The 16,227-nt window shown below is 35.1% G+C and overlaps 1 protein-coding gene across 1 annotated transcript in view; it reads right to left on the bottom strand.

The window, feature by feature from the left end:
* The window catches only part of LOC138182913 (LIM and SH3 domain protein F42H10.3), a 39,233-nt gene that overhangs the window by 14,187 nt on the left and 8,819 nt on the right, over window positions 1-16,227 (bottom strand). The window contains exon 2 of the mRNA XM_069119338.1: window positions 11,407-11,501. Within this exon, the coding sequence (XP_068975439.1) occupies window positions 11,407-11,501 (95 nt within the window). The remainder of the gene's footprint in view (window positions 1-11,406; window positions 11,502-16,227) is intronic.

Genomic DNA, 16,227 nt, shown 5'->3' on the forward strand with positions numbered 1-16,227 from the left:
GAAAATCGACCTTGAATTTTCGCTCGGTACGCGTGCACTTTATCACGTCTCGTTATAACGGATCTCACTGTAGATCGTTGTCTCGATGGAAAAATTAAAAAAAAAATTAAAACAAATTTTTTTTTCTATATTTTCGACTTCTTTTTTCGCGTAAAATCACCTCCTTTCCGCTTGTACCACCAGTTACCAACCACCCTGTATATTCCGCCTCAAACTGCGATATTTGGTACAAGCTATGAATTTGAAATTACATGCATTTTGTAGTAAAGTTGTTGATATATTAAAAACGTATACTTTTCTTATCTTATACAATATCAAAAATTAAACAAATCAGTACAATAAAGTTTGTCTATTATTTGTTACAATCTTGGAACAAAGATACCATAATTATCCTAACACTTTTATACGGAGCTGTTTGTGTATGTACAGTTATGAACATATGAATAGGCAAGCTCTTTATGCTAATTTCTAAAGTGTTTTTAGAATCACTAATTACTTTGTCGAAAGTGTTTGTCGTAGCTCTTTATGGCGATCATGTCTTGCTCTTTGTATTCATAGGAATTTATGGAGCTTCTTTACAACTAGTGGGATAGTTTTTATATGAATTCAACTTGATTTAGTTTATAATATTTTCTTGTCCTCGCAAGATAAGTAAAATTCCAATTACTGACGCACATGTTGCCTCAATTCAGTTATATAAATATTCTTACGTAAACGCAACTGCTGCATTTTCATTTTTATGAATTCGAACAAAATAAATTATAAGTTTCGTGATATTTTTCTAATATGCTAAACTTCCAATTGATGATTTTTTGAGTTATTGCCATTGACAATTATAATCGTCACTATGGGTGAGTGGAAAATGGATAAAATGGACTGATAGAGCAAAAGGAAGCTCATCTAATAGACGGTTCTAGGTTTTCAACAAAGCGATGGAGCAGAAACAGCGCTGAATGGAAGTAAAGGTACAGACAAAATGGTTTTCTGAAACGTTACGGAAATCTTGAACAAGGATATACATTTTTCGGCCTATCAGATTCAGTGGAAAGAAAGATTGAGGGCAGGTGGAGACGAATGGAATATTTCCAGCGGTTTATAATAAAGGCGAAATGATAAAAATAGCGAACGGAATTAATAAATATGTAAGAACAGCGGGAAAGGCAGAATCCGAGGAAGAGAGAAAAAGAAGACAGCCAGAGGCGATTGCTATATGTTAGACTTTAGCCTAAGAACATAGATACGGAACTAAGCCAAAGGTAGACATGTGAGAGTGTATAGATTAATATAGGATAGTGGATATAAATTGAGAGAAAGATACATAGGTACATTTAAGCTTCTACTATTAGATATAAAATGAATGATAAGATGAAAGCATGAATGGGTGTGCCTATTTGGATATGATTACTGCTCTATATAAAGTATGGGAATGAGTGAGAGTTAGAAATATGTAAGCCAAGTACTTTTTCCCAGCTGTGAAGCCGAAAAATAAATAGAAACGAAAACAACGATAACTGTCTTTCACTATTCAAGAATTGAAAATTCACTGTGAATTTATAATCAATAATTACATATCCTCCGCTACTTTGCTCCCTAATAAAACCTTCAAAAAATATCCTTTCTAAAAATCGTATCCTGTCAACCATAGAAAATTAATAGATCCTCGACCAGTGTTTATCCCACGAACAACGCGTAAGAAAGTTAAGGAATAATTAATGTGAAGTACATGCAATAAGAGCAGTCGAATGCAAAGAATCGTGTAACTGCAGGCGATCGTGGCATGGACAGGTATACCGGTCCTGCAGTAGAGAACCACAAGGTCTCCTTTTTCCAATGACGTCTCGTTGGGGAGAAATTTTCCGAGACTGGTCTTATTGGATTCCGTAACCGCTGGTAGGAATCGCGAGAATGGCTTCGGAAGTAGCCTGCCTAGCAGTGTCGGCACAGAGACCGAACGAAGCCTTACTTCGACCGCATTACTCGAATTCCAACGAAGACCGAAACGAGATTCCCACTTTTTCTTCTTCGGGCTTGTGTCCCTCTCGAGCCCGTAAAGATATCGACGAGGAGAGACAGCGTGCCACTGTGAACGAATTGAAATGTCGCGTATCAAAGAACTCGATCGATCGAACGACGATTGAGTTTCGAGCTGAGATGCTTCGGTTAACCTATTAACTCGGAGCAGACGAGTTAATTCGTTCTCCGGATCACCGATCTTCTCGACCTTGTGATTTCTTCATATATAAAATTTTTATATTTTAATCATGGTTTCGTTTCTGTATATTTGTATATGTAAAACAAATTGTATCTATATTCGCAAGAATTAAAATTGATAATTGAAACTGGTTTAGCTTTATTAATTAATAGATCGCGAATGTTTATGCATTTATATACGGGAAATTTAAATATGTAAGGATGTAAAGAATACAGATGAATACAGATGAATACAGATGAATACAGATGAAAAATTATAATATTTAGTAGAAGAGATATAAATTTCAAATTTCTCCAGGTATGTTCATAAAAATGTAAAATTAATTAATGCAAAAATATTAAATTTACCCAAGTATCTGTCTATTTATAATCTTCTCTTTGAAAGCAAAGGTAAGAAACAAAATATAAAATATATATACAAAATATAAAAATATTAAATTTACCTAAGTATCTGTCTATTTATAATCTTCTCTTTGAAAGCAAAGGTAAGAAACTAGACCAAGCAGAACATGTAAAATTATAGGTATAGGTACAGGTATAGGTACAGGTATAAGTACAGATTAAGTAGATCGACATTGTAGAGACTGTAAACGAAATCCTTTTCAAGACTGTGAGGTGGAAATACAAAGATGTAAACATATATAATATTATATATAACATTACATAAGAAATTATACATATAATCTCTTTTCGTAACAAAACCCCTGATTTCGAAAAATAATATTCAAGGGCTAAAACAAACTTCTATCTGTAAAACAATCCCAAATGTAAGAAAACTCAACAAAATTCTGAAAAATAAGAATTTGCATAAATATTCTCAATCTACTAATTAAATTTACAATCTACTGATTTCGTAATTTTAGTAGTTTCTAGTTAAAAAAAAATGGTCTAATTAAGAAAAATTAAAAGTTAGGAAAAAAGCGGTTTGTCTAGACATCCGCAGTCTATTAATTACTCACTTCCGAATAGTGAAAGTTGCTACTTAAGAAGCGATCCAATTAACAGGTTAAAAATAAAAAACATAATTACTTCCCATAAGCGTTATTCGCGTCGTACGAAGTGCAATCTTTTGCAAGTAACGCGACAAGAAAGCTTGTCTGATACAGGGTTGTAAAATTACACTTAGGCCGAGTTGTCTCGACTATGGTGGGGTTTAAAGGTGCATTGTGGGACAAGGTCGGTTCACCGTAGCCACGCAGTCGGGTCACGCTACGCTGGCCACCCCTTTTACTCTTAGCTGTTAAATTACTGCGAGTTGAGGCCACGCGATTTAACGACGCCAATACTTCCGGCATTTTTTCTTCGGCGATGCGATTTTCTCACGTGTGGAGTATGCAGCTTAAAAGCTTCGTATGGAACCACTTTTTACAATTCTATTCTTATTGCAAATATAGTACATATATTTGAGAATTTCATAGAGCCGTTAATTGAATACGAACTCAGCTTATACGAATTTTCTTTAAATTTTCTTTTTTTTTTTTTTTATTTAATATTTCACATTCACAATTTGTCCAATTTGGACATTTGGTAGAATTTTTTAGCTGTTTGATTATCATGTGGGTGGCTACCATGATGATGGGGTACCATCTTCGTGTTTGTTATGAGAATTTTTCTTTAAATGTACGAAATTTTGTCCTATCTCCATAGGAAGATGAGCCAAACAACATAACATAGCGAATTATTGAAAAGATTTCAAGATAACGTCGCCGGACTTCTTTTCTCTTTAAAAAACGAAAAATTGGAACCTTGAAACACTTTTGTGTTGCAGAATCTTTAGCCTGATGCGACATTCTTCACGTTCTATCTTTTGTAATCTTGACAGAGCAATGTTAAATACACTCTGTCTATTTGAAAACTTGAGAGAACTGTTAATCGAATTACTATCTCGTAACCTTAAAGTTTATTTTCTTTATCGTTATACGAAGATTTCAAAATAACGTCATTGAAATGTAATTTGCTTTCTTCTGACGTGAGCTTTTCAGAACGAGAAAAAAATTGACCTTGAAACACCCTTATACTTGAAAAGCGGTATTCGTATCTGTACACGACGCTATCAGAAATAATATAACTCTTATCGCATTTTTTATTTCATAACTGATACTTTATCATACGTAAAACATGTGCAAATTCAAATTCAGCAGCAAAACTCGAAATGAGAAGACGGTTAAATATAACGATCATTCTGTACAAGTTAATATGCGGATCATTTAAATATCTTGATCATATACATAACATTTAAAAGCGATTTTAATAAAACGAATGAATAATGGAACGATTTAGAGAGACGTACGACCGTGTAACGAGCGTAATTTACGTACATAAATATATTACACATACACAATGCATAACGACCACTGTTTTAGATTATGCATATACATATATGTGTGTTCTCGAGTTTCTTCCTCAGTTCGTATTTTATTCCCGGCCCTTGTGTCTCGTTTTACGCTACCGTGACATTTTTGTTCAACGTACTATTCTAAACTAAAGTCGTTGCTTCCAACAAAACGGAGGAAAAAGAATGTAGAAAATTAAAATCAAATTTCCTTAAAATATTGATTTAAATAAAGGTGTGTTTCACTGCTCAATGTTTAGTCTTAAATATGTGATATTCACATAGAATTATTGCTTTAGCTTCATAGTTAATTACATTACAACTTTACTCACTGTTACGCATGTTACGTTCCCATGACTTATGGTATAATGAATTCCGAATAATAATAAACGTAGAACGCTATTTTATGGAAAATAACAACGATGTATGCATTTACATTAATTCTCAATCAGCTACACATATTTCATACTCAAAGTTTCCATACATTCAAAAGTTGTACAAGTTTATTAACACGAATATCAGTTGGCTATGATTTTATAGCACGTTTGGAAAAGTGATTTGATTTTGAATAATTCTGAGTTGGTTTATTCAAATGACTAGAAAGTGAAATCTCTTTCTTACAGCAGTTTCTTTAATTGTGTTTCAAGTGATCACGTGAGATTAGCAATCGGAGAAACTGGAGAACGATACTAATGACTGGCAATTAGAGAAAGGACCGACGATTATGAGAGTGTGCCAAGTTGTTCTGAGGTGAACCGCAGCCACGCTGCATGCCTCCTCTAAATAGAGAAGAACGAGGCAAAGGGAAGTGATTCATTCGTGGTGAACCGATGACGATCCGGAGGATGACATCATTTCCCAACGACGAGTTGAAATTCGGAGGAGACGCGATCATTCGACCACCGGGCAATCGTGGATAACGCTACCGGAAGGAAACGATGACTAATTTCTCAATGAATTATGGAAATTTCAACACTTCACAAGTTTTTTCAATCATTAGAAATATCGTAGAAAATGATCTGGAGCAGAAAGGGAAAATCTAAACGTTGTGCAATCGAGCTAGTATTACTAGCAGGAGTTTACAAGCTACAAGTTATCAGTGTCAATAAATTCTCTTGCATAACGATGAAAATAACAAGTTTGATAATATGGCAGAACTTTAATTATCCGAGCTAATTATAATACACGCTACTCGGATAATCAAACTATACAGATAATCGAATAAGTTTGTTTTCGTGTGAGAGAAGATAATTTATGTTGAACTGCTTTTATAAATACTAAGATTAAGATATTAAGAAACAGAGACAACATTCTTTGATTATAAATATAATATAATTTCTCGCAATCTTTATTCTTGTTTTTCTCCAAGAAAGAATTCCACGCATGTATAACTGAACCTACGTTATTCAAAATTCAGATGTTATTATACAATGTCTACCAGTGCGCACAATCCTACTATTAAACAATATAAATCCATGTAAATCGATTCTAAACATTCTTCCCGTTATCTCAGAATACAATGATTTCCAGAAGAACAGCCGCAATGATTCCACATCTGAACATGTGGCAAACGTAAAATGTATTAATTACGGGCAATTAAAATCTCAATTTGCCGGCAATTACGTTGCATAGCTTCATATCCAAGGTGCTTTCATCCGCGGGAAACAACGATCGTTTTCATTTCTAACGTTTCCGCACGCGTCCTTATCGAGCATCGCCATCATCGTTGCTGAAACGTTTAATTAAAACAGCGAGGAACGCAGGTATCGCGCAACGAGCATAATGACTAAGCGCGTCTACGTGCCTGTGCCATCCTGTCAATTACTATGATAACGAAAGGAAAGGGAGGAAGAATGAATTAAAAAAAAAATAGCAGTTGGCGAAGAGAGGCGCGACAGACGTGGAGGAAAGACGTAGAGGAAAGACGCCGATGGAGAACGGAAGACGAGGAAAGGAACTGTCGCGTCGGTGGAACAAAAGCGGCCACGAAGAAACACGTGTTACCTTTTGCCATAGGCATTTGCCGGGTGTAGTTAATTCTGCGCGCGTCGCGCGACGACAGAACCCGGAACAAGTGTTCGCGCGCATTTGTAAGCAACAGTACATCAACCAGGGGAAACGTTTCGCTTAATTCAAATTGTTTTCGCGCGCTTCACGACGTGGGAAACATCTGCTGGAGACATGGTTGAATTGGACCAGCTTTGGCGAACAAATGAAATTGGTAGGAAGAATGATATGCAATGGAAAATTGAAAAATCGTGATAACAGCTGTATGTAATTCTCTAGTATCTAATCTTGCATTCTGTTTAAGGATTAAATACAAGTTTCATTATGATATCTTTCTATTCTGTATCCACGTTTTGCAATTCGTGGAAGCTGTTAATCGAGGAAGACGTGTCAATTCCTTTTACTCGGAATCTTAATCTCTTAGAGATAATTCCTTTATTTGCATCAGGTTTCAGTATAATTTGGATAAGTTTTATAACATGTATATGTGGAAAATTTCATTAATCGAATCTCTTGAAACCCTTAGCGATTAGAAGTGATTAGAATCGTGTATTTAACGGTAACTCTGAAAAATTTCCTTTTTTGTCTATGCGAATCATTTCAATTATCACTTTCAATAATCAGCCTTAAATTGAAAATTGCGTAAAGATATTGTGTTCTTTTTGATATTCTTTTTGAATGAACGAATACTCGGACGAAGGAGGTCATCTAACTAGCAGACAACGTACGTTGCTCATATATACGGGCTCATAAAAATTAAATGAACGGTGGACAGACGCGAGAAAGGGGGAAGATAAAGAGCAAGGGAAATGAAGGTGAGGGGTGAGCAGGACCGAGCGGGAGGATGCCAGACGAATGAATGAATCTCACGACTCACACGTGTTCTGCTTTGCTTATTCAGACCATCGCACCGTCTGATTCGCCACGCATTGCTCGACACATGCACTCTGTCATTGCCGTAGCGAGGAACGCGATGCCGCCTCATAAACCGTTCGATTCGCGTAATTTTTCTTCTCCACCTTATAGTCACGTTCGGTGTAATTGGTAGAAGCCGTATGTTATTCTCTACATAATGGAAGCTGAGTTTTCGACACAGAATCAAAGCACTTTTATAAGATGCGTACGTATGCGGCTACATCAATCGGTGTCCACATAGTGTTTTAATTTACGACTTTGCTATATCGGTTCCACTAATTATATGCACGCAGGATATTCGAATTTCTACAGGGTGATTCTACAAACGAGGACAACGTGCAGTTGTTCTTTAAACGATGGAGATGAAGATGAAGATTCCGACGAAAAGCAGATGTCGGATGGTTTAACGAGATCTATCTTCTTATAACGTGACTTCTGCAAGTTGCAGTTGTTCTTTACCGAGCAAATGTACTTCCTTCTTTGAGGGAGGAAAAAATGAAACAACGAACCGTGAAATATACAGTCAATTACAAAAGTTCCTTAAATTTGAAACTTGAAAATTTGAAATTTGAAATTCCTATTAACTGAACTTAAAAAAATAACAAAATTTATAGAATAACGGACGATTCTACGACAAAATGTATTTTTGATTTCTTTTGATAATCCCATTATACAAAATTTGATGGGTATATATAGGATTTTACAGACTGGCTGTACATATGTATATGTACAATATACAGGGTGGTTGGTAACTAGTGGTACAAGCGGAAAGGGGGTGATTCTACGCGAAAAAAGAAGTCGAAAATATAGAATAAAATTTTTTTTTTTAATTTTTCCATCGAAACAACGATCTACAGTGAGATCCGTTATAACGTACCGCACGCGTACCGAGCGAAAATTCAAAGTCGATTTTCTCGAAAACAAAGCCTCAAACGAAAAATTTTTATTCTATATTTTCGACTTCTTTTTTCGCATAGAATCTCCCCCTTTCCGCTTGTACCACCAGTTACCAACCACCCTGTATATATAGAGCACGAACCATAAAAATTGCAAATTTCATTCACACGGAATATAAAGATAAAATTCAACTTCGGTCGTATATTAGAAATCCATGATCTATAAATAATGATCGAGAAAATCGTAACGTCCGCGTGTTCTTCGATTTCTTAAAGCTTCGTAAGGTATCGTCAATATGCGCGCAATCAAGCGAGGACGTTGCAGAAATTTCGTTTCCCCGTGGCAACGGAACGACCTAGTATTCGTGCAAATTGCAGGCCGTTACGTGGCGAAAAGACACAAAACGCCGGAGAAACGCAGATTCGATACGCGTTTCGAAGGATTTCATCATCGCAGATGCTCACTCGGAATACTCCGCGAGTCACTGTTTTACGGTAAAACGCTGTGCATACCGATCGTCTCCTGGATCGACCTGGATCATGAATTACGTTATTCGATTTTGAAGAATCGAGCGCTATTGGCTTCATAAGTGTGGAATATTTGAGAAATACAAAATTCAATACACAATTCAATGATACCGATTTATACTGATTATTCAAATATTACTGATTTGTAATATCGCTGTTTGATAATATATTTCAATTGAAAGAGTATAAAAAATCATATTGTGGAGAAGTTATCACGAAAAAGCATTAAATCTCGCACGCTTTCTCCTCGGCCTTCCCCTCGTATATTCCAACTGATCTACGTCAGTGACACGAAATTGAGTGGTACTTGAAATCAATTTCAACGTGTCAACCGACGATAAACAAGCAGTAACTGCGCTTATTTTTTTTTTAGTAACGCTGATGATCAACATTTACAAACATATAGAAAGGAATTTTATACAAATATGGTGCGATCATCCACCGCGAATTTTATTTCAATTGATTGTATATGAATATTGATGATATATGAATAATAACGATGATTATAATGTAACGCGAAAATAAGAGTATCTAATTATGAATGAATTCAATTTGAATATTTCCAACATCAAATTTTCTAACTTCTTCTAAGGCCCGTGCAGACGAACGCTTTGCGGCAGTTAACCGCTGTCTTCTATTAGGTTGTCCGAAAAGTGTCTTTCTTTTACAGACACGTTTTTTACAACGATGCATATTTATACAAACGTGAAACCTAATCTGTCGAACGTTGTAATCTTTATCTTGATAGAACAAAATGGATCATACGTAATTCGATAAAATAATATAAAACGAGAAATATTGTGCATCCATTATTTCCTTATAAAACGAAAGAAACGTTTCGGACGACCTAATACAACAGTGCACCTTCGTACAAACGTGAAACCAAGTCTGTGAAATGTCGCGGCGTTTATCTCAACAGAACAAAATGGATCGTACGCAATTCGACAAAATAATATAAAACAAAAACATTGTGCGTCTATTATTTCCTCATAAAACGAAAGAAACTTTTCAGACAATCTAATGGAATAACAATGATACGAAGCGGTGGCAAATTAACGTAAAACGTTCGTTTGAACTGGAAGAAAAATTGGACGCCCGAAGCCGGTCTGCCGCAACGAACCTAAATTTCTTCCAAATTTCTAATTCCTTATCAGAAGCTAAAGAACGACGTTTCCCAGAACACAGGGGAACAGATGGCATGATTCCCCGCGTACCGATGCCTGGTTCGCTCAATACACTTTCGGATCCTTTCACTCAGATCCCTATTGGAGACCATGAGTCGCAACGACACGACACAGCGCAGTGGACGTGGCAAGGACACGGCAGCTGAAAGGAGCCACGATAAAAGGAGGATCCGTTGAGAAAACACGACAACTATACGTTATCCTGACCGCAGAATCGCGCGCTTTCGCCACCTCGACTGCATCTAACCATGAAAACTGGCCATTTCTTACGAATCCATGTTGCTTTCTCACCAATCATTTTTCTTTCTCGTCTAAACACGAGCTTCGCAGTTTATTACACGCTGAAGAAGCTGAGTACACGTGTGACCGATGATTTAATTGGAAATAAGATAGCTGTTAGTCACTAAGAATTAATAGCTTAGTTTCGTCACGGCGTGGATTATGAAGTTTATAACGTTAGAGAAATGATAAAAATTAACAGTTTGAATACTTGAAAATCTGTTTACGAGATTACGTGTGTAATAGAGTAATTCGTTCACAGAACTATTAGGTTGTCCGAAAAGTTTCTTTCGCTTCATAAGTGAAATAATAGATGCACAAGGTTTTTTATTTCATATTATTTTATGGACTTATGTATGATCCATTTTGTAGTAGAAGTAGTAGAATAAAATGGATCAAACGTAATTCAATAAAATAATATAAAACAAAAAATGTTGTGTATCTACTATTTGCTTATAAAACGAAAGGAACTTTTCGAACAACCTTGAAATTAGGGAAAAGTTGAACGAATGTCTGGTAAACTCTATTCCTCTCAAATTTTACCATTACAATTGTTATACTTTAATACTTTCATAAATCATGACGAAATTAGAGTCATTAGAGTTTGGATCCTGGAGAGTCTGTTTAAGATACCAATGACAAGTGATTTACATAAATATTTCCAATTAAGGAGAAGTTGAACGAAGTTGAACTAGGAATTAATAACTTTGATTTCGCCACAAAAGTTTATGAAACATGGAGTTTGAAAAATGATAATAGTAAGAGTTCGAATGCTTGTAAATCTATTAAATGAGAAACTAATAGAGAAGCGATTTATGGAAATGTTTGGAATTAGCAAAAGTCAAACGAAAGATCAAAAAGAAATAGATCTATATATCAAAATTTATTATCCAAGAAGGAGGATGTTTATTTAATATTTCCTATCTAAATGATAAACTTTTGGCTTTAATTACATAGATAAGAGTGATTAAGTGAACTAATCATTATTCTGTTTAGAAAATATAGGGTCATGCATCATGTAGCAATATAAAGTGAGGAATTCTGTGCTACTTACGCCTCGCAGTATGGCTGTTTGTTGAAACCCTTGTACGTCCGCATGTTCAGAATCATGCCGCAACCCTGACACTTGAAGCACTGTTTGTGCCATATCTGCAAGAAATATATCTTTGAGTGAGTTTTCCCCTCGAACTTTGTACACAAATACATATTAATGAACCATTAACCAGAACATTTGTAAAATGTTATAGATACTTAAAAAATAAAAGAGAAAATATATATATAAAAAAAAAGACAGAAATATTGGGTTGTCCGAAAAGTTTCTTTCGTTTCAAAAGGTGATAATAGATGAACGATAATTTGTTTTATATAATCTTATTGAGTTAGGTACGGTCCATTTCGTTCTATTTCTATTATTATGTTCGTGCATAATTCGATAGACTAATATAAAACAAAAAACACCGTGCGTCTATTATTTCCTTATAAAACGAAAGAAACATTGCGGACAACATAATACCAAGAATATTGTGCATATTGTTCATCTTCTTTTTTATATGATCAACTCCATAGAAAAGATAGAGAAAAATGATATTAAAGAGATTATTATTTTTTAATTTATCACGAAGATCTCCGGTATCTATAGTATAATGTTTATGTCATCTCCTTACTATAAAGAAGACTTGCGAAATCATAGAAATGACCAACGGTCAAAGAAGGAATCTGCAGGTAAATACAAGAAATACGCAGAAAAATACAAGGAAAGAACGGCAACATATCCAAACCAGCTGGCTGCTGAAGCGAGCCTAACTCTCATAGAAAGAAGACTAAAAAGAAAACACCCCAGTGACCTCACTAAAGAAATAAAATAGTCAAATTCGAAGATGGTATCCCGCTGGGGGTAGCCATCCACATGTTATTTAGCAATTAAATTAGAAAAATTTACCAATTGTCCAACTGGACAAATTGTTAAGTATAAATTAAGTAATAAAAAAAAAAAGAAAAAAATAGAAGTGACTCGTTTGATTCTGAAAAAGCTGAACGCTAACTATGTATCCAAGTAATCAAATCGTGAAACATATAACAAACTATCTTCTTTATTTTGAAAGATTCTTTATTTGAAAGATTGAAAGTATTTTGGTATCAGACTGAAGAAACTGAGAAGTAAAATGAAACATTCTGTACGATAAAAGTAAAAACGAATACCAAGAACCATTCGTCTCCTATCATACGCAAAAACCAACAGTTTCGCTCGCGTTATTTTCACCCACGTGCAGGAAAGAAACATTATTCGTAGGTTTCTAGGAGAACAAAAGCCATCTAATCGTGGCAATGCCTTTGTTTCATTGTTATTCATTGGTAGCATCTAAACGATAGTACGCAGCCTCCCAACATTGTCTTTTCCGCGTGAGGATTTATCACGTGCCAACAATAAGCACGCACTCCGACCCAACTATCCATTTTCTAATGATAAATAAACGCGTGAAATAGTATTCTTCGATAAGATCGACGAACGTTCAATGAGTGAAAAACGTAATTATCGTTTTTCTGTCGAAGGTCGCGAACAATTGGAGATATCCAGAAGAAAATATCCTCGAAGAACCCCTGCTAAACATTTCCATGTTTCGCAGTCTGTAAACGTAGATCAGGAACACGATATCTATGAAAATTAATTCGTTTTGTAAATCATCATGTGTCGTAACTCTACCAAAGAGATCACAACGACAATTCGATTTAGAATGCGTTTGGTTCTGTATAGATCTCACAGCTGACCCAGAGATAACCGAAGGCCGTCATAGTTGCTGGTCGATAATTAGCAAGGCTGCTGGTGATGTCAGATGTCGAATAAGGTCGCGGATCTTAGAGTGGAACGGCCATCGCGGGAAGGCCTACACCCGGAAAGAGAGAAATGACTCACGAGCGTGTGAGTCAACTTTGATCGCGGTCAACAAAGGGTTATAATTATTCCTCGTGAAAAACGCCTTGTCTCTTGAACGCTTTTTATTCTCCAGACGTTTCATTGTATTTAGGATAAAGTTTCTCTCCTTTTGTGTAAATTGTCGTAAAGATCACGAAAACCAGTGAATTTTAGTTCAAACGTAAAAATTGCCTAAGAAATAGGAAACTATTGACCATTTTTCGATCTACTGTGGCCCGCACATTTTTTAACATAAAGAAACTTAATAATATGTTAATAATCTAACATAAACGTTGACCAAAAATGGTCACTTTAATAATCGATACAAACCACGGTAGAAAAGAAACACAGTCTGATCTTTTTGTTATACGAGCCAACTTTAGCTAGCAATTGTATGGTTCTTGCAAAGCATTGTAAAATCGAAAACTAAAAGGCAGAGCAAAATTGCCGGCTAATGAACCTTCCAAAACCGTTAAACGTTACTACGTATGCGCTAATTACCGCGTTATTCTATATTTTCGACTTCTTTTTTTCCGTAGAATCACCCCCTTTCCGCTTGTACCGCCAGTTACCAACCACCCTGTATATTCAAGCGTATACTAAATTGTTAAAGAGAAATATCGGAAAACACTAAAATGCATGAAACACAATTAAGAAGATATACAATTTGCACTGTTGGCTCGAAATACGATGAGTTAACCAAATTTCAAGTTTCAATGTCTAATGTTTCAAAGCTTTAAATTTCCATGTCAAATTCTTCAATATTTCAAATTTCACATGTCCATGTTTCAAATTTCAAATCTCCAAATTTGACATTTTAATATTTCAATCGAACCAACAACCACAGGAAAGAAGAGAGAAAAACACGGGAATGCAAAAGAAGAGATAGTAACCGGTTGAAGCAATGGCAAAAGTACTTGAGCAATCTTGTCACGTTTCGATTTCTAGACGATGCAGGTCGTCAGTGTCAGTCCGTGAGACGGTGGAATGCATCGTCGAACAAACGCAACGGTACCTTATTTGTATCGTGCAGGCAATGTTAATCGCGCCACGAACAAATGCTAGCAGTGCCACTTTCGATCGTGCTTTACGTCGAGAAGGCTATGGGACCGGCTAGCACGTGATGCACACCCTGGATCTCGTTGTTTCAATTTAATTGCAATTACTTAATCGCGATTAGCGGTAATTGCTCGTGGTACCGCTTTCAAATCAGCCAGTGAACAGTTAGTTACTTGATTGCAAGTAAAAATTCGACTCGCGAACGTCACGAACGCGCAACTTTGCTGAAATTACTTGCAAGTCGGTGAATAATCGAAGAAAATGATGATTTTATTATATGATAATATTATTACGATATTTAAGATTAGAAACTTGGTTTGGAAAATTGTAGAAAATTTGATAGATTTGTGGTAACGTAATTGGTATTTTAATTATGCAAATGTTTCAAAAATGCTGAGAGAATGATAGTGGTATTATCAATCACAAGTTATCGCTTGACAATTTCTTTTGTATAATTGTAACAAGATTGATCAATTTTACAGATGAATTTTCTAAATTACAAATTGATTGTTTTAATCGATACGTATTAAACAATTGTAGAAATCGTTTCATGTAACAAGAATTTATAACTTATAAAATGTAATTTATAAATTTACTGATATTATCAGTAGATTGCAAATGTTTATACAAATCAAGAAATAGAATCTAGATACATATACATATAGATATATTTGAACCTCTAAATATTATAACAATTTTATATTTATTCATACTTCATAGTTATTTATACATATTCTATGTATTTTGTATATTATATTTCCCACAAATACATCGAAATCCGCGATTTAATTAATAATTAGAAAATTATTTAAAAACTACTCGAATGAACACGTGATCAAAATGTAGTAGATAGCTGCGTATTTTGTTCGCGTTTGAGTCATGAAATTTCCCGAGGATTCACGGTTGCGTGTACGCATCCAAAACGATCTTACGAGGTAGCGACGAGTAGCAACTTAACTCGATTACTCAATTATGTACGATGTTTGCGATTCGATTATACAGTCGATATTCACAAACGACACGATAAAACCCGATGGAACATTGTACTCGGAGCACTTTCACTCGTTTTTGGAATGTTTTTCGCTCATGCAATGACCAATCCCTTATTTCGCAAGACATTTTACTCACCATAAACGTTGTCCAGGATCAAATATGGTCATCGAGCTTTACGATGTTTTACGATGAAAACGATGCCGTTAATTGATCACATTGCATGATACATAAGATCGTAGCCATTAAGCTTAACTATATATTTTTATACTTGCTGACATTGGTTCCTAAACTGTGTTCACTTTAGGTATATGCGTGTCGTTTTAAGTATTCACTTTTCATTTCATTTATCTACCTATTTATATTTACATATATTTTTAACGCTAAAACTACCGATAGTTAACACGAACCTATTTCTACCAAAACCAGTGAAGACGACTGGTCTTAAAAAAATACGTAATAATAGAATATTTTTATATTTGTTGATTTATTACTTTCTTACATAAGCAATTCCATGTTATGTATTGTAATGTAATTCCATGTTATCATCCCTAAACGAGGATTGATACATTTATAAAATTGTAGAACCAGTCGTTTTGACTGCTGCTGTATTGCTAGTGTTAGCATCTAGCGATCGATCCGGAATTTTCCTGATAACTGATATCATCATATCGAATGATACACGGTATCGCGCAAACCGTATGGCAAATTGTACGAAACGAGCAAACTGGTTAGTTGGGACTCGATAAACAAATTGCAGGATCCTTTTACACTTTGACAAGTACCAGTAGTTTTAAGTAGCCTTGATACAAAATTATTTTGAGTTTGAATGCATAAAAAACAAAATAAAATTCGTTATATTATTCTTTTAGTTATCGGTGCGAAAGTCATTACATCATTACGGAAAAATATATA

The sequence above is a fragment of the Bombus flavifrons genome, chromosome 8 (genome assembly GCF_040668555.2).
Source record: "Bombus flavifrons isolate JBK064 chromosome 8, iyBomFlav1_principal, whole genome shotgun sequence".
In the NCBI taxonomy this organism is placed as follows: Eukaryota; Metazoa; Arthropoda; class Insecta; order Hymenoptera; family Apidae; genus Bombus; species Bombus flavifrons.